General features: G+C 48.6%; 1 protein-coding gene across 3 annotated transcripts in view; it reads left to right on the top strand.

The window, feature by feature from the left end:
- Window positions 1-609: 609 nt before the first annotated feature.
- ZNF704 (zinc finger protein 704) overlaps window positions 610-17775 on the top strand; it is a 225495-nt gene continuing 208329 nt past the window's right edge. For all 3 annotated transcript variants that reach the window (XR_016441470.1, XR_016441469.1, XM_090040232.1), the window contains exon 1: window positions 610-1005. Coding sequence is in view for 1 of the 3 variants with exons in the window: in XM_090040232.1 (XP_089896358.1) it covers window positions 745-1005 (261 nt within the window). In the remaining 2 variants the exon portion in view is untranslated. The remainder of the gene's footprint in view (window positions 1006-17775) is intronic.

Here is a 17775-nt window from a genome sequence, read left to right as displayed (position 1 = left end):
CTGTGGGAGCGTGTGTGTTGGTGGGGAGTGGGGGGGGCAGGGGTATGTGTGCAGGGGTATGGGTAAAGTGTATGTGAGGGGGTGTGTGTGTGTTGGGGTGTGAGTGAAGTGTATGTGAAGGAATTTGGGGGGCGCATGTGAGGCGTGTGTATGCGCTGGATGAAGAGTGTATGTGAGGGGGTATCAGTGCAGGTGTGTGTGAAGAGTGTATGTGAGGGGGTATCAGTGCAGGGGTGTGGGTGAAGTGTATGCATAGACGGACGGGGGGGACAGGTGTGAAGCGTGTGTAAATGTGGGGGGATTTCGGGGCACGTGAGATGGGCGGGTGTAGTGTGGGTGAAGCCTGCATGTGGGGGCTTTGGCTGGCACGTGTGAGGGTGTGGTGCTGGTGTGTGAGGGGCGCAGGGCCGGGGCCGGTTTCCAGGTCGCCGCTGCCCGCGGGCGGGGCGAGGTCGGCGGCGGCTAGGCCGCGCAGCCCCGCACGGCTGAGCGCAGGTCCCGGCACGTGGGGCGCCCCCCGCCGCGGGCCAGGCGGGAGCACGCGGCCGAGCCGCGCGCGGGCGGAATCCACTCCGGGTTTTGTCGGCGGGGCCGGCCGGGCTGAGCAAGGCGAGTACGGAGGGACCCCCCTCCCTCCGCCCGCAGCTGGGCAGGGACGCGGCTGCCAGGGGCGGCGGGGGCAGAGCCGGCTGCCGGGGCCCCGTGGCCGCCGCGCCCGTGTGGGGGCCGGGCCGGGGCAGAGCGATGCAGCCGCGGCGCCTGGCCAAGCGCAGCAGCCTGGGCAGCCGGCGGCGCAGCGCGGGGCCGCCCCCGCTCGCGGCCCCCAAGCCCGACAGCGGGCGGCGGGAGGGCGCGGGCTCGGCCGCGGCGCTGGAGGAGGAGGACGAGGACGACGACGCGGTGCTGGAGGTGGACGAGGAGGACGAGGAGGAGGAGGGCGGCGCGGGGAGCCCCCCCCCGGCGCTGCCCGCCCGCGCCCGAGGCCCCACCGCCGGCGGCCCCAAGGTGTGTCCAGTCCCGTCCCGCCCCCCGGGGCGGCCACACCCGGGGCAGTGGCGGGAGGTCGCGGCTGGGGGCGGGGCGGGGCACACAAACACGTGGGTCGCGACGCCCATTGGCTCCCGGCGGCGCGGTATCGGCTCGGTCCGGAGGCCCCGCCCGGCGCCGCTGCCGCCGCTCAACAAGTCCTTCCCGCTGCAGCCGCCGGCGGCTCCTCGCTGCGCGTCCCTGGGCGGAGCGGTTGTGCCGAGCGCGGGTCCCGCAGCGGCCCGGGCCTCTGGGCTGCGGGAGGGGAGAGACAGCCCGCCCCGCCCCGTGGCGTGGGGCTGCACCCTGGGCGCGGGCAGGGCTTTGCTACCTGGCCGAGCCGCCCAGGGCCGGGCCCCACCAGCTGAGCTTCCCCTGCTTTTGCACAGGGCGAGGTTTAACAAGGGGTTTTTCTTAACCCTCTTGATTGAAGATGAACGGATTTGATTCAGAGCCAGGACCCTGCCTTTGTGCAGGGCTTGAGCCCAAAAGGCCCAAGGAAGTCGGTCCTTTGGCCTTTCTGAGCCTGGTGGGTTTTTTGGATAAGCCAAGTGGTTTTGAAAGTGTGTTCTGCTGATCCTGCGCATGTGGTTGTTATATTACTACCACAAGTAGTTCTGCTGGTTTTAGTGGGGTCACCCATGGTAGGGAAGAGTAAGCACATGTCCAGTTGTTTTTTTTCCCGGGATTAGGAGCAGTGATAGCAGAGATCTGGTGAGATGTATTTGTTCCAAAGCCAGAAAAATATATAGGCAGACGGACAAGGTTCTTTGGATAAATGTGGTATCTTTTATCAGGCCAGCTAAGTAGTTGGAAAAATTGTTTTTTGCAAGCTTTCAGGCACGGACACCCTTCTTCAGGCATAGGGAGAGTTTGCTAGCGTTTGTGCGCTCTCCTGGGTGGACTAGAAGCAAAGTGCAGGTCTGTGAAAATGCAGATGTGTGGCAGTGAGAATAAGAGGGATGGGAGACAGGTAGGTGAGGGAAGGGGGGAATGGTGACTTGGTGATAACTGGTAAAATGTAGAGAGGATACCTGGAGTTATATTATAACCTGCCTGCCAACCAATAAGTATAACCAACATGCCAGAAAATGTATATGCACTCGTCAGTTTTTATCTCTATATGTTGTATGTGAGGACTTGTACTGAAAAGGGGGGAAAAAAACTGTGAAAGCCAAATAGTGTTGGGAAGGTGGTAGGTTGACACTCAAGGCAGCTGGATGCCCACAGAAGTAGCATAGCAAGAGCAGCCATAGTGCAAACAACTGTTAAGCTGTTCTGAAATGTTTTCAGAAGGTTGTAGGAGAAAGGGGTTAAATCCAAGTAAGTTCAAGCATGCTTCAGCAAGAGTGACAATTGTTGTAGTAGTTTTGATGACATGCCACTAAGATCTGGAAAACACGACGTGTGTTATTTAAGCTTTCAAACAGCTGACATACTGTAACTAGTTTGTCACTACAGACCTCTGTGACCCTTGAATTCATAACTGAAAGATTACTCTATAATTTGCTACTAAATCAATGAATTGCCCAATTCCACTGAAGCTGTAAGTACTAAGGAAACCTCTTGCTGGTGGCCTGGAAACAGAATAGATAAGATCATATGATGTGAGAATTGCCTCTTGGATCAGAAGAAGGAAATTCTTAACAGGAATAATAAACCAGGGGTGCTCAACTTCTGGTCCATGGGGCCATGGGTATCTGACCCATGAGTCTCCTCATAGGTCAGGAAATATGGCTGTAAGGGAGCAGTGGTAATTAATACTGCCACCCTTTCCCCAGTGCCAAATTCCCAAACCCAGAGCCCCATGCAATGAATTGGGGCTGGGCCATTCCCCCCTCCCCCTATGGCTGGATTAGGGTTGCACCATGCCCCCTCCTGCAGCTGAATTGGGGTTGGGTTACACCCCTTTCCACCCCCTCACAGCTGGATTGGGGCTATGCATTGCCCCCTTCTGCCCCCTGCAGATGTATCGGGACTTGGCCATGCCCCTTCCATTTCCTGAAGATGTATCAGGGCCAGGCCAACCCCCACCATGGAGCTGTGCATCTCTTGAAAAGTATGCTTTATGAAAAAAATATTATAAGTATGCTTTATGAATAAATATTAAGGTATTGAGTATAAGGGTTTCTGTCTAGTACTGATTTTTTTCCCCAGTAAGGTATAGTCACATGAGACTTTATGGATCAGATCACAAAAGTGGTTTTTGACTGCATCCTGTTACACAAAGTATACCCTGTCTACTTTTATGTCTCATTCTTTTTTTCCTTCTCTAGTATTGAGGCTTTCAGTGAGTAGTTACCTAGGTGCTGGTGTTCACTAGTGTTAGAAGAAGACATTCATAGTTGTCAGACTGGTGTTTGTGTTTGTTTAGTTCTGGGTTTTACTGTTTACAACTTTTTCTGTGGTGCAGACAAATCATAATGGTGTTTAAATAAGTACATCAGAATGCTCTTTTTGGTTTAAATATATTTATTTACAGAATGATCCCATGATATACTCGTTTATAATTATTGTAAGAAATTTACAAAATTATGATTCACAACACACACATAAGAAAATGAATAAAAGTGAACTCAGAAGAGATCTCTGCCTTACTTCAGCTCCACAACCACATAAGGAAATTAGTAAACCATCCATTAGTAGGCAGTGCATTGAGATTCCTGGCAAATGTGGAAGGAATTGCAGAAGCACACTAATATCATGAACATTTTGCTTCCTGGCCTCAGAGCTTAAAACAAGACTCTTAGCAGACGGGGAAACCATTTGATGTCAGTTTTTGAAGCAACATGTAGCAGATATGGTTTTAACATTAGTCATCAGGAAAGGTTTCATAAACTAAATCCAAAACTTGAAAACCAAATGTATTTTGATGAATTTTGTGTGAGACATTATTTTCAGGTAAATCCATGGAGAAAGAGGGATGGAACATTCTGCCTCTTATTTATGTAACGTACATGTCTTGAGATTTTTTTTTGGGCCTTTCTCTAAAGTACTGTATGTTGACTGCAGCCAAGCCTGGATATATTGACTAGGGTGTGCCAATGTTCCTGCTCAAACTAAAATCCAGAGGTTTCTGGCTAAAGGACCTTCCCTCTCCACTCAGGGTTGGACCAGTCACCACATTTGGAGTCAGGAATGAATTTTACCCCCTGGTCAGATTGGTACAGACTAATGAGGGTTTTTACCTTTCCCATTAGGGTAAGGTGTGAACCTCTTCCTTGGGTCTCTTGAGCATATCCTAATAACCCTTGTAGCAGCGGGACACTGGTTGCTGTTGCCCTTCTGCTTTACCTGTGGCAGGCTAGAGTGCTATACTTTGTGGTTGTGTGAGGTCTACAGTGTAGTTTTAGTAGTAGGGTAGACCAGTGGTTCTGAACATTTGTAGGCTCAAGGCATTCCTCGTTAGGCTTAAGGCACTCCTTGGAAAATGCCAGCTCTCAGTTTTCACTTGTTTTTTGACTATGGAAAAATAGTAGTACATTTTTCTGCTGCAGAGCACTCAGAAAGCCCTCAACAGATCAGAATGTTTTTGAAACTGTGGGTTTCTTTTTGAAATCTCTGGACATTTATACTCGTGCTCCAGGAGTTTTTTTGGGGTGGCCAGGGGACTTTAATTAAGTCCCCTTAATTAAAGGGAGCCACTTTAATTAAAATTGCTGGGAACCGCTTTAATTAAAATTCCTGGAGCATGTATCAGTGACCCCACACTGAAAAATGGTGATCAAACAAGCTTTAGTTAAAGCACCCCGCTGCCATTTTTCAGTGTAGGGACTCTGATACACAAGACATGGGAGTCTGCTAGAGCACAGTAATTATCATACTCTAGCAGACTTGATTAATTGAGCTGAACAGCCTTGCTGCTTGTGTATAGGCACCCTCTGGGTTTACTTGTGAATCATATTTGCGCACCTAACAATGCTAATGTTGTGTGGCGCTCTTGAAAAGATCTCAAGGCGTCCCAGGGTGATGTGGCATCCTGGTTGAGAATCAGTGGGTTAGACAGTGGATTTGTATGAGATAATTTGGATAGGGATGATCCTGCTTCAGGCAGGAGGTTGGACTAGATGACTTCCAAAGGTCCCCTTCCAGACCTACTTTTTCTGTGATTCTACATTTAATATTTAATTGTATATGTGAGTACATTGCAGTAGTCCAGATTGTTTGTTTGTAACAAAGCCACTTGGGAATATGACAGGCTTGAAAAAAGTTAGCTGCGAATTTGGTCTCTTAGGGTGAAAAATTGCTTTGCAACCATTTTACAAAGCCATGTACTCTGCAGAAAAAAAATACTGTGCACTGTATTTAATTGGGACAATGTCACCCAGCTTTCTATGTAACACATTTTAAATTGTGTAGGGAAAGAAGAGAAAATGGACATTCAGAGAATCATAGAATCGTAGAAGTAGGGTCGGAAGGGACCTTATAGATCTTCAAGTCCTACCCGCTGCCAGGGCAGGAGAAAAAAAAAAACTGGGCTCAAGTGATCCCAGCTCGGTAGGCTTCAAGCCTCCTCTTAAAGACCCCCAGGGTAGGAGCCAGCACCACTTCCAGATCCTAGCCGTCCTGACAGTGAAGTGTAGTTCTTATGGATGTCTAATCTAAATCTACTCTCCAACAACTTGTGGCTGTTATTCCTTGTTATGCCAGGGGGCGCTAGGGGAAACCCAAACCCTTCTGGTCCCCGCTAGTGAGTTTATAGACAGTCACCAGGTCCCCCCTCAGCCTTCTCTTGTGAAGGCTGAACAGGTTCAGGCTCTGCAGTCTCATTGTAGGGTCTGCCCTGTTGTCCCCAGATCATGAGGGTGGCCCTCTTCTGGACCCTCTCAGTGTTGTCCACATCCCTGCTGAAGTGGGGCGCAAAGAACTGGACACAGTACTCCAGCTGTGGCCTGACCAGTGTTGCATAGAGGGGGAGGATCACCTCCTTGTCCCTGCTAGAGATACACCTGTGGATGCACGACAAGGTGCGGTTAGCCCTGCCAACCATGACCTCGCATTGTCGGCCCATGTTCATCTTGGAGTCAGTAATGACTCCAAGATCCCTTTCTGCCTCTGTGCTCTCAAGAAGGGAGTTTCCCATTCTATAAGTGTTGCTGGTTACTACTGCCCAAGTGCAGCACCCTGCACTTGTCAGTGTTGAAGCGCATCCTGTTTTTGCTAGCCCACCCCTGCAACCTATCCAGGACTTGCTGCAGTCTTTCCCTCCCTACTAGCGTTCTCACCTCACCCCAAATTTTGGTATCATCAGTGAATTTAAACAGGGTGCTTTTCACCCCATCATCCAAATCGCTGATAAAGAGATTGAACAGCTTGGGCCCAAGGACCAAGCCCTGGGGGACTCCGCTGCCCACTTCTCCCCAGGTTGAATATGACCCATCCACCACTACCCTCTGAGTGCCACCCTTCAGCCAATCTGCAGTCCACCTGACTGTGTAGGCATCAATGCCACAGTCACCCAATTTCTTAATGAGGATGGGATGGGAGACGGTATCAAAGGCCTTGCTGAAGTCCAGAAAGACTACATCCACAGCAACACCTTCATCCAAGTCTTTTGTGACCTGATCATAAAAGGCAATCAGGTTGGTCTGACATGACCTCCCCCTAATGAAACCATTCTGGTTGCCCTTGAGCATCTCGGACATTAACAACCAGTGGCAAATCATATGCTATGATTTTGAATCAAGGGGTAGGCAGTTCTGCTGCCGGCCAAGCAAAGGAGGTAGAGTTTATAGGTTGTGGGAAAGATGAGGGAAAAATCGTTGACTATTTGTTCTTTATTGGTAGTCATCTAAGTAGTGATGCACCTTGGGAGGAACAACCGGCACCATACCTACAGGTTGGGAAACTCCCCTCTTGTCAGCACGGAGGCGGAAAGGGATCTGGGAGTGATCGTTGACTCCAAGATGAACATGGGCCGGCAGTGTGGAGAGGCAGTAAGGAAGGCCAACCGCACCTTGTCATGCATCCACAGATGCATCTCGAGCGGGTTCAAGGAGGTGATCCTCCCCCTCTATGCGGCACTGGTCAGGCCGCAGCTGGAGTATTGCGTCCAGTTCTGGACGCCGCACTTCAAGAGGGATGTCGACGGCATCGAGAGGGTCCAGAGGAGGGCCACTCGTATGATCAGGGGACAACAGGGCAGGCCCTATGAGGACAGGCTGCGGGACCTGAACCTGTTCAGCCTCCACAAGAGAAGGCTGAGGGGGGATCTTGTGGCCTGTTATAAACTAGTCAGGGGGAATCAGCAGGCATTGGGGAAGTCACTGTTCCCCCGAGCACCGCCAGGAGTGACCAGGAATAACGGTCACAAGCTGGCAGAGGGTAGGTTTAGGTTAGATATCGGAAGGTGCTACTTCACAGTCAGGATGGCTAGGGTCTGGAACCAGCTTCCAAGAGAAGTGGTGGAGGCTCCTACCCTGGGGGTGTTTAAGAGGAGGTTAGATGAACACCTTGCTGTGGTCATTTGACCCCAGTACTCTTTCCTGCCGTGGCAGGGAGTTGGACTAGATGATCTGCTCAGGTCCCTTCTGACCCTACAAACTATGAAACTAAGTATATTTTCTGACTAGCTAATAAGGTCTTTGAATACATTATTTGAGACATAGTGTTGAAATAAACCAAATAATGAGAGTCCTGATTGCTTTCTCTTTCTCTGTCTGCTTGGAGCTGCTTTTTCTCTGAGGTTGAAAAGCTTTTGGCAACTTGGTAAGTCTTGTAAGCATATTCCAAAGATGTCTAAGCTTTGGCTTGTCATCTTGTCCACTAGTTTACTCCAAAGTCTAGCATGCTTGAACAAAACTCTGTTTTTCCCTAGCACTACTGAATGCAATCCTAGGCTTTTTTGTTGAATTATCCCTGAAGAGGATAGATTTGGTCTCTGCAGTAGCTGGCACCTGGCGTCACAACAGTCTCTCTTTTTTTTTTTTTTTAATCTACAGGGATTTTTACATTTCACTTGCTTTCAGTATACGGTCAGAGAATAGTATGAGGTGTTGGGAGCTTCATATTCTATGAAAATTAGAGTTTGTGATTTCCATTTTGTCCTCAGCTATTATGAACTGTAACAATTCCATTGTTGAGGTGAAAAATGCATGGATCCCTGTCCCAAATCCTGCAAGAGAAAGGAGTTGTAGGTTGGGAGAGGCTTTTTCTGCCAGTTGATATCAACTGGAATCTGGAACAGATTTGGTAGTGGTGTGTAGAGATCTTTACAAAACGTGAAAAGTCTTGTTTAGTGAAGTTCCCAGGGTTGCTAGTTTTATCAGAACTAGTTCATTCCTATGTATGCGAGAACAAAATATCTTCACTAGGGGTGCACTGATAGACATTTTGGGGGCTGATGCCAATAGCTGATAATTAAGGAGGCATATTGGCCAATACAGCTGCCATCAGTTGGTAAGTCCCTTGTCAGGGAAGGGGAGTGAGGAAGGAAGGGAAGGGGCATAGGGAGGCAGATCAACAACCCCCATGGTGAGGGAGGGGCAGGGGCAGGTGCTGTTCAGCCAGGGCGGGGGGGTGGGACGGAGGCATGGCTCTTGGGGTGGGGACAGTTCCCACTGCTGTTTGTACCCTGGGAGGGTGGGGCAGGGGAGTGTGTGCCCCTGGATCTGCACGGCACGGCATGGGCTGGAGCTGCAGGGTGGAGCCAGCATTGCGCAGTGTTTTTCTCTGCGGGGGCTGGGCTCAGAGTGGGCTCCAGTGGTGCTGGGAGGAGGCTGTAGCCACCCTAAATTTCAGTGCAGTTCCACTCCCAGCCCTGCACTGCTGCCTGGGTGAAGGTGGGTCATTCAGCCAGGGTTGTGCCGGGCGGCTGCGTGGGGCTGGAAGTGGAGCTGTGGTGAAATTTGGGGTGGCTGCAGCCTCCTCCCAGTGCCACCGGAGCCCGCTCTGATCCCAGCCCCCAGTGAGAAGAGCCCCACGCAGTGCTGGCTCCGGTTCCACCCTGCAGCTGCAGCCTGTGCCACACTATGCAGAGCCTGGGGCACATGCTGACCCTGCTCTCCCGGGGTGCATACAGTGGCAGGAGCCACCCCCCTCTCTACCACTCCCCTCTCCACAAGCTGTGCCTCTGTCCTGCACTCCCCCCTACCCTGACTGGGTAGCACCTGCCCCTACCTCCCCCCTCACTGCAGGGGGTGTTGATTTGCAACCTCCCCCATGCCCCTTCCCTCTCCCTCCCCTTCTGCAGAGGCAAAACTTCCTACCTGCCACAGTCCAAGGATTATTCATAGGGTATCAATATCTCCCAACATCTTAATTACCATATGATCTTGCTTTCTCCCCGGGGAGCCAGGTGGGGCTCAAAGTCCAGATGTTCAGGTGGACAAAGAAATTAGGAAGAGTCCAGAGCTAAGGACTCTTTTCTGAGCATGCCCTGCTGTCTTTTGATCCTATGAGGAAGGGGCTGTCAGTCTGACCATCTAGAATGGTCTTCATTGCCACACACGCATTTCAGCCCTGGGACACCTTTTCCCTTGTGCTGTTCTGGGCTAACATTTCAGAACGCTGCAACCTTCTCTAGTGCCAGCCAAGTGACCTGCAGCTCTGCTCCTATCTCTGCCTCTCCTCACGTGGATGGGAGGTAGGGGGGAGGGGAGAGTGGAACAGAAAGGGTGGGAGAGTCAGGGGTTCCCCAGATCTACCACTGGGAGTCTGACACTTCAGGTCCAATTGCTCTGACTCTCCCTTCTCTCTCCCAGCCAAGGAGAGAGATGCATGGGACTGGAGCTAAAGGGTCTGGCTCTGGCAGCGGCTGGGGTGCCAGGTGTCTGGCGGGAGGGGCAGTAGAGGGTCTGGCTGGGATCCCAGCAGGGCTACCCAGCAGCACCCTGGGACCAGGAGTGTGATCTGACAGCTGGATAGCAGGCAAGCCGTCATCTACCTGCTCTGCCTCCCTAACTTGTCCAGGTGTAACAAAAAAGTGAAACTCTCCAAAATTGCACTTCATTTCATAAGATGCTATTTGGGAGTGGGAGAACATACCTGTTATCTGCATGCACTTTAAAACCAAACCATTTTATTTAGGCCAGAGTTTTAAAATACACAGTGAAAAACATTATGGGCAACCCAGCTGCTAGGAAGTTAAGTGTAGGGATGGTAACAAATTTGAAAAGTGCTGCATGTCTCTGAACAGTTACACCAAGTGGTACAGTCTCAGTGGTATTGGAACAGGAAGTTTGCAGTTCCCTTTACTCCTTGGTTACACAGGAGTTTACAGGAAGCATCTTCCCATTCTAAGAGTTTAGAGAACTTTTCATTTTTTCCTTATGGAATCACAGTCCCCTTACCAACAGACGGGTGGACTGCTTCAGCCAACCTCCCAAAACATGAATTTTCCCTCCTAATCCTCTCCCATCAATTAAAAAAACAACCTTCCCTTCATATCAAGGCCACACGTTAATATTTTATTTGCTTGGCACACCTTTATTTCATCTTTCCACATCAGCCTTTTCAGAAGCTGCTGTAAATAAGTTTACAAGCCCACTGAAAGTATGAGAAATTTCAGAATTAATTTATTAAAAAAATAATGTTTTGCATCTGCCCACATGCTGTGAGGGGAGCAGGATGGGGAGTGAAACCAAAGGCTTGCTACTGTGGTTGGTATTTCAGGATAGGGGAAATCCTAAAGAATGTTAGTTTACTGGAAACAGCTTGTTAAAAGAAGGAGCAATTTTTCTAGGCCTGTGATAGAAAACTGTATTCTACATGGAGGAGATATTTGTCAGCTGAGTCAACAGCAAATCAGTGAAAGGACTGTGGGGGAGGAGGTGCTGTAAAGGACAGGGGTGACTGTGGGCAGTTTGTCTGGTCCAGAAATCTTGCAAACTGTCTTGAGTTTCTCTTGTATGAAAAATTTTAGACCATGACAAACCAGGATTTGGGCTAACATTAACAGGATGGTGGAGTAGGACAAAGAAGCTTGCTAGCAACAGAGCTGCCTGTGCCTTCCCTGACTCCATGCCAACAGCATGCTGCAAATAGAGAGCACTAGAAAGCCAAGTACTACTGTCAGCAAGTGATTTTTGTCACTTGGTATAGTCGCTGAGACGTCTAATGCAGACTGTCTGGCATAATATTGTAATGCTAATATTGATGTAGTTGTATGAGAGTATACCAGAGTGACTGAATTATAACAGGAATAATATATGGAAATAAGCACTCATGCTGGCTAAGCCTGTAATCCCAGACCTAATTTCTGCCTCTGCCCATCAGTTCAAGAACACGCAGAATAAATCACTAGTTACATATTTTAACATCCCTGCCAGCCTTTTGGAATCCATCTTGGAACACATGGTGAGGGTGGAGAAAGCGGGGAAGGGACAAAGAGATGTCATGACTTCTTTTGCTAGCTGAAGCCAAGGCCATCCTATAGCATGTTGTCTCCTCCATAATTGTAATGGGAAGCACTCCCACTTATGCTGCAAGTCCTTCACTAATCATAATAAAGTTAACAATGGCTTCTTCCTTGACTAATGTTCTGGCCTTACAACCACTTCCTTTCTAGTTCATTCTCAGGAATATGAGTCTAGTATAAACCCCAGCCCCTCTGGTTACATGGCCAGTTCCAAGGTCTGTTGTTGCTCTTCTCTTTTGTGGTAGACACCCTTTTGTTTCTTCTCTGACATCAGATAATTATCCAGTCAGAGGAGTGTATCTGCTTAAATCCTAGCAAGTGAGTAAGTAAAGAAAATGCAGGCTCAGAAAATTGTGGGATGGCAGTTGACTATCAAAATCCAGGTTTTCTGTGACCTAGGCTTCAGCTGCATCCATGCTGTGTGGTACCGGATGCTTCTGGTTTTTATGTTGATATTCTAGTTATGTTTTAAGTTGTTTTGTTCTCTTGTCATTCTCCTGTTTCATAAGTTGTTCTGTTTTCTTATAATAAGCCACCCTGAGTCTTTGTTGGGAAGGTGAGCCTATAAATCGAATAAACAGATAAGTGGGCTCTAACCTATATCCAGATATTGGAATGTTCAAAGCATATATACCAGGTTAATCGTTCTGTGGATGGATGGTTTGGACTAAAACCTTGGTAAGAGCCCAGCGTAACTCTGCCGTGATAACGTGCTTTCTGTCTTGTAGCTAAGGGAAAAACCTGGGGCAGTGGGGCTGGCACAAATATGATGCCAAGTTTTGTGTATCCTTTTTTTCTCTTTCAGTAGAATTCCACTTTTCCCTTTTGGTCCTGATTTCCAACTTTCTCTGTGAAGCACAGCACAAACAAAATACTTTTGTTCAGTTGAAACTTTCAAATGTAGTGTTCAGACCAGCAGTGTAACAGGAAGTCTGAGTGCCCTGGGTGGCAGTGGTGCACTAGGAAGGATCACTGGCTGTGCTCCAGCAGCTGGTCCAGCAGTGCAGCTGCTGGTATTTATGTACTCCCTGCAAGGTCGGTACCCAGGGCTGGTACTATGGGTACCCCCCTTTCATTATGATACTGATTCAGACTTTAGCAAAATAAACTCATGTTTTCGTGTTGATTGGTAATATGCTATTTCCTTCAGTTTTCATGTCTACTTTCTAACACATTTGTATAAACAAATATGTTCTAAGACCACAATTTTCTAAATACAAGGCATTTATTTCTGTGAATAGAATTTTAGCTAAGTGATTGGTATGAAACTGTGATGGAAACTTGTATGGAAAGCTCCAGATATTCAGTTAGGGTTGAACACCCAAATTTGAATCATCAAGGAAAACTGGAGTATTCCTGCTAAAGATTTCTGCTGCTTTATCATTTATAATCAAAATGTATAATTTGTATTTTGTCCTGGACATGTATCACACTGTGCTGTACAAACAGAACAAAAAGATGGTACATGCCCTAACAAGTTTACAATAAAAAATGTTTAGAATAGAAAAAGGGGGATAATACTGAGCAGCAATGGTCTTAACACTTCAGCAGCCCAGCTACTGTTTAGTCATTTATAGGCCAAAAAACTGAACTTAAGCTTTGGGTGAAATTTTGGCTCCATTTAAGTTCATTAAAAAAAATCAGTAGAATCAGGGTTTCATTCCTGTGGTTTTTTTCCCCAGGCATTATACATATCTTACAATGAAGAAGCACAGGAATGATATGCATAGTTTTATAGTGGCTTTATGGTTGTTAATAGGTACCTGCTATTCTTACTATAGAATAAAGTAAGATTGAGACACTGACTCCTTGGTCTTTATATGTTAGTTTGTTTATGGTCAAAGTCGTATTAAAACTTTAAGGGATCTATCTTTCTAGACCGTGGGACTTTGTGTCAAGAGTTAGATATGTTCTATAGATTTACCTATGACACATTTTCCTAATACATGAAGCACTGAGTGCATTTATGTAAGGATCCTTAACAGTGTATGTACGGTATAGTGGAAAGATGTCATAGTCATAATATTTCCATAGTAGTTTATTTTTAAAGTGCTTAATACTTCAGTCATTTAAATAATACCAACCATGATAAAATAAGGGAGATGCTTGTGTTGGTGTTTCATGTAATTTTGTTTATTTGTGTAAATGATGCAGTGGATTACATGTAAACATTGACTGCACATTTATTAGCTTAGCTCTTGCATACTGTTGCTTTAAGCAGTAGCTCATTGCAGAACAGATCACACAAGCATTTCACTTTTTTCAGTACTGATGAACAATGTGTAATTTGATCACTTTCACCATTTTGGCAACTTGCCCAACTTTCTAACTGGGAATAATAATGTTTTGTAATGACATTTGTCTCATTATATTAAAAGTATGTGTGTAGGTGGTATATGTTGTTTGACAATAAAACTAATGAAGACAGGAAATTGAAATATTGTATGTCAAGTTCTGTTGCTTGAACTTTAAAAAAAAATATTTATCTTTACTGTCATGAAATTTATCAAAAGAAAAACCAGTAGTGAAATCTTGATTCATGAAATCTTGATCCTTCACCCTAGTGAAAAAGCTTGTATTGACTTTAGAGCCAGATGTACACCTGAAAATTTTGAAAAAGTTTTAACATTTGACAGTTCCAAAAAGAAATGGATGCAGAATTATAGAAAAAAGTATGTAATTAGGAGCTGAAATATGTAACTTTATAGACAAATCATTTCATAGTCATTCATGAAGAATTTTTAACATAGTTACAAAAAGTTTGCTGGAACTTTTGATAGGCAGTTCTGTTATGACATACAATCATAATATTGAAGGTGATGTTGGATGGTTAGTTAGGGGATTATCTGCTTTAGCAAATACACTGTGGTTTATTTCTCAGCTTCACTTGCACAGTGATATAGTATAGTGGTACTCAACCTTTTACCTGCCAGGACCCATTTGCAAAGATCAATGGCCTGTCCCAACCAACATCCCTCTGGGCCTCCTAGTGCCTGACCCTCAGTACCCTGCCCCCCCAGGCCATGCTGGTGTCACTCATTCCTGATCCACAGTCCCCTCTCCCCCCTAGCCATGCTGAAGGGAGCCCCCAGCTGCCCCTGTTCCGCTCAGGCCAGAGCACAGTGGCTGAAGTGGCTCCAGCTTATGTGGGTGGAAGTGACCCTGGCATGGGCTGGAGGGAAGAGGAGGAGAGGCCTGTGGCATCTTCCTGCCCTAGGCTGGGGGTGCCGTGTTGTGCCAGGCAAACCTGGTTATGGCCCCTGCTGCTCCTGGAACAGCATCTCCCAGCCACCCCATCCTCACAAGCACGGGCACTGGTGCCTGTGCTGCCAGCCCGGCCACACAGCTCTCTCTCATCCCCTTTCCCTGCTGACAGGAGCAGGCATGGTACTTGCTTTACCCTTAGTCTAGATCAGTGGACTATTTGATGTCCGCTGTATCACAGCAAAGCCGCTGGGAGCTGTGGGTTGCCGGCAGTCAGCAGCCATGTTTGTCAATGTCTTCCGGGTCCCATGTGGGGGCCCGGAAACGGTCCAATGTTGCGCCCCAACTGGGCAGGTCCTGGCTGGTTGTCCTTGTCGTTGCACAACGGCGTTCAGCATTGGCGACAAGCACCACAGTAACATCAACTAAAACGGTCTGGATCGGGGGTTTCTGTTGGCATCTGGCGCTCGGTGTTGTGTTGGCCGTTCTTTAAAAGGCTAAAAGCTTAAAAGCATAAAAAGTAGTGGATTTCAACTGTTTTAAATTCAAAGCACTCTTTGTTGGACTCTAGGCACTCTTATTAGACTCAAGACATCCCTTGGAAAATGCCAGATCTTAGCTTTCGCTTGTTTCATAGTTTCTAGGGTCGGCAGGGACCTGAGCAGATCATTTAGTCCGACTCCCTGCCATGGCAGGAAAGAATACTGGGGTCAAACGACCCCAGCAAGGTGTTCATCCAACCTCCTCTTAAACACCCCCAGGGTAGGAGCCAGCACCACCTTTCTTGGAAGTTGGTTCCAGACCCTAGCCGCCCTGACCATGAAGTAGCGCCTCCTAATATCTAACCTAAACCTCCCGTCTGCCAGCTTGTGACCGTTATTCCTGGTCGCTCCTGGCAGTGCTCGAGGGAACAGTGACTCCCCCAGTGCCTGCTGGTTCCCCCTGACTAGTTTATAACAGGCCACAAGATCCCCCCTCAGCCTTCTCTTGTGGAGGCTGAACAGGTTCAGGTCCCGTAGCCTCTCCTCATAGGGCCTGCTCTGCTGTCCCCTGATCATGCGAGTGGCCCTCCTCTGGACCCTCTCCATGCCGTCGACATCCCTCTTGAAGTGTGGCGCCCAGAACTGGACGCGGTACTCCAACTGCGGCCTGACCAGTGCTGCATAGAGGGGGAGGATCACCTCCTTGAACCTGCTTGAGATGCATCTGTGGATGCATGCCAAGGTGCGGTTGGCCTTCCTAACTGCCTCTCCACACTGCCGGCCCACGTTCATCTTGGAGTCAATGATGACTCCAAGATCCTTTTCCACCTCTGTGCTGACAAGGGGGGAGTTTCCTAACCTGTAGGTATGGTGCCAGTTGTTCCTCCCGAGGTGCATCACCTTGCACTTGTCTGTGTTGAATCCCATCCTATTATTATCCGCCCACCCTTGTAACCTGTCTAGGTCTGATTGTAGTCTGTTGCTTCCTTCTAGTGTGCCCACGTCCCCCCACATCTTAGTGTCATCAGCAAATTTGAACAGGGTGCTTTTTACCCCCTCATCCAAATCACTGATGAAGATGTTGAACAGCACGGGCCCGAGGACCGAGCCCTACGGAACTCCACTGCCCACGTCCTTCCAGGTTGAGAAGGACCGATCCACTACCACCCTCTGGGTGCGGCCCTCCAACCAGTTGGCGACTCGTTTGACTGGTGGGTGTCTACACCACAGCCCCCCAGTTTCTTAATGAGAACATGGTGAGAGACAGTGTCGAAAGCCTTCTGGAAGTCCAGGAAGACTATGTCCACTGCTACCCCTGCATCTAATGATCTGGTGATCTGATCGTAAAAGGCCACCAGGTTGGTCTCACAGGACCTGCCACTGATGAACCACTGATGTTGGTTGCCCCTAAGCATGCAGTCCCCTGCTGGCCCCTCTTGGATGTGTGCCAGAATAATTTTCTCGAACAGCTTGCCTAGGATCGAGGTAAGACTAACTGGCCTATAGTTTCCCGGGTCCTCCTTCCTGCCTTTTTTGAAGATGGGAACCAAGTTGGCTCTCTTCCAGTCCTCTGGCACCACTCCAGAGCACCACGAGTACTCGTAAAGCCGTGCCAGGGGTCTTGCAATGACCTCGGCCAATTCCTTTAGAACTCTAGGGTAGAGATCATCCGGACCGGCTGACTTGAATATGTCCAGCCCCTCCAGAAGCTCCCTAACTAAATCCTCGCTAATCCTTGGCCCAGGTGTGCCTCCCTCGGGGCCCGAGGGGGGCCCAGCAGGGAGGTGGCTGTTCTGGTCCCTACTTAGGAAGACGGAGGCAAAGAAATCGTTAAACGTGTTAGCTTTGCTGTCTGGTGTGACAACCAAATTTCCCAACGTGTCCTGCAAGGGCCCCACGTTACCCGGGACCTTCTTTTTACCCCCTATGTATTTAAAAAAAAGAACTTCTTATTGTTCTTAATCTGGGAAGCTAGTCCCAGTTCCATCTCTGCCTTGGCCTTCCAGCTACCCCCCTACATCCCCGAGCAACTGCATAATAGTCCTCCCTGGTGATGACCCCTTCTTTCCATTGGGTGTAAGCCTCCTTTTTAGCAAGAAGACATTCCCGGATGCTTTTGGTGAGCCATGGAGGCTTGTGTGCTCTCCTGCTCCCTTTGATCCTCATTGGGATTACTTTCCTTTGGGCTTAGAGGATCATCTCCTTAAGGAGTGACCACTCTCCTTGGACACCTGGCTCCCCTCCCCTCCGGGACCTCAGCGCTTCTCCAGCTATCCTCCTTAGCTCGCTGAAGTTTGCCCTCCTAAAATTTAGGGCCGCTGCCTTACTGCATGCCTTTGCTACCTTGCACTGGATGGTGAATTCCAGCAGGCGATGATCGCTATCGTCCATTGTTTTTTGACTATGGAAAAATAGTTGTTTTTCTGTTGCAGATAACTCAAAAAGGCCGCAACAGATTAGAACAGGGTGGGCACTTGTTTGGCCCTGACAACCACAAAGGGAATTTTGGTGACCTGTCATGAGCCAGGTCATTCCCCTCCCCACAACTCGCCAAAACTCCCTGTGGAGTTTGGGCAGGTGGGGAGCAGTGTTTGGGAGTGGGATAGGTGGGTGAGGCCTATATGCTCCTTGTACATCCTGCCTTTTGCAGGGAGTGGTGGGTGTGTGTGTGGGGGGGGAGCTGCCTGGGTGCTAGGTCCCAGAAGC

Source organism: Crocodylus siamensis, chromosome 3 (genome assembly GCF_052110815.1).
Source record: "Crocodylus siamensis isolate JL-2025a chromosome 3, ASM5211081v1, whole genome shotgun sequence".
In the NCBI taxonomy this organism is placed as follows: domain Eukaryota; kingdom Metazoa; phylum Chordata; order Crocodylia; family Crocodylidae; genus Crocodylus; species Crocodylus siamensis.
This window is presented reverse-complemented; position numbering and strand designations above follow the sequence as displayed.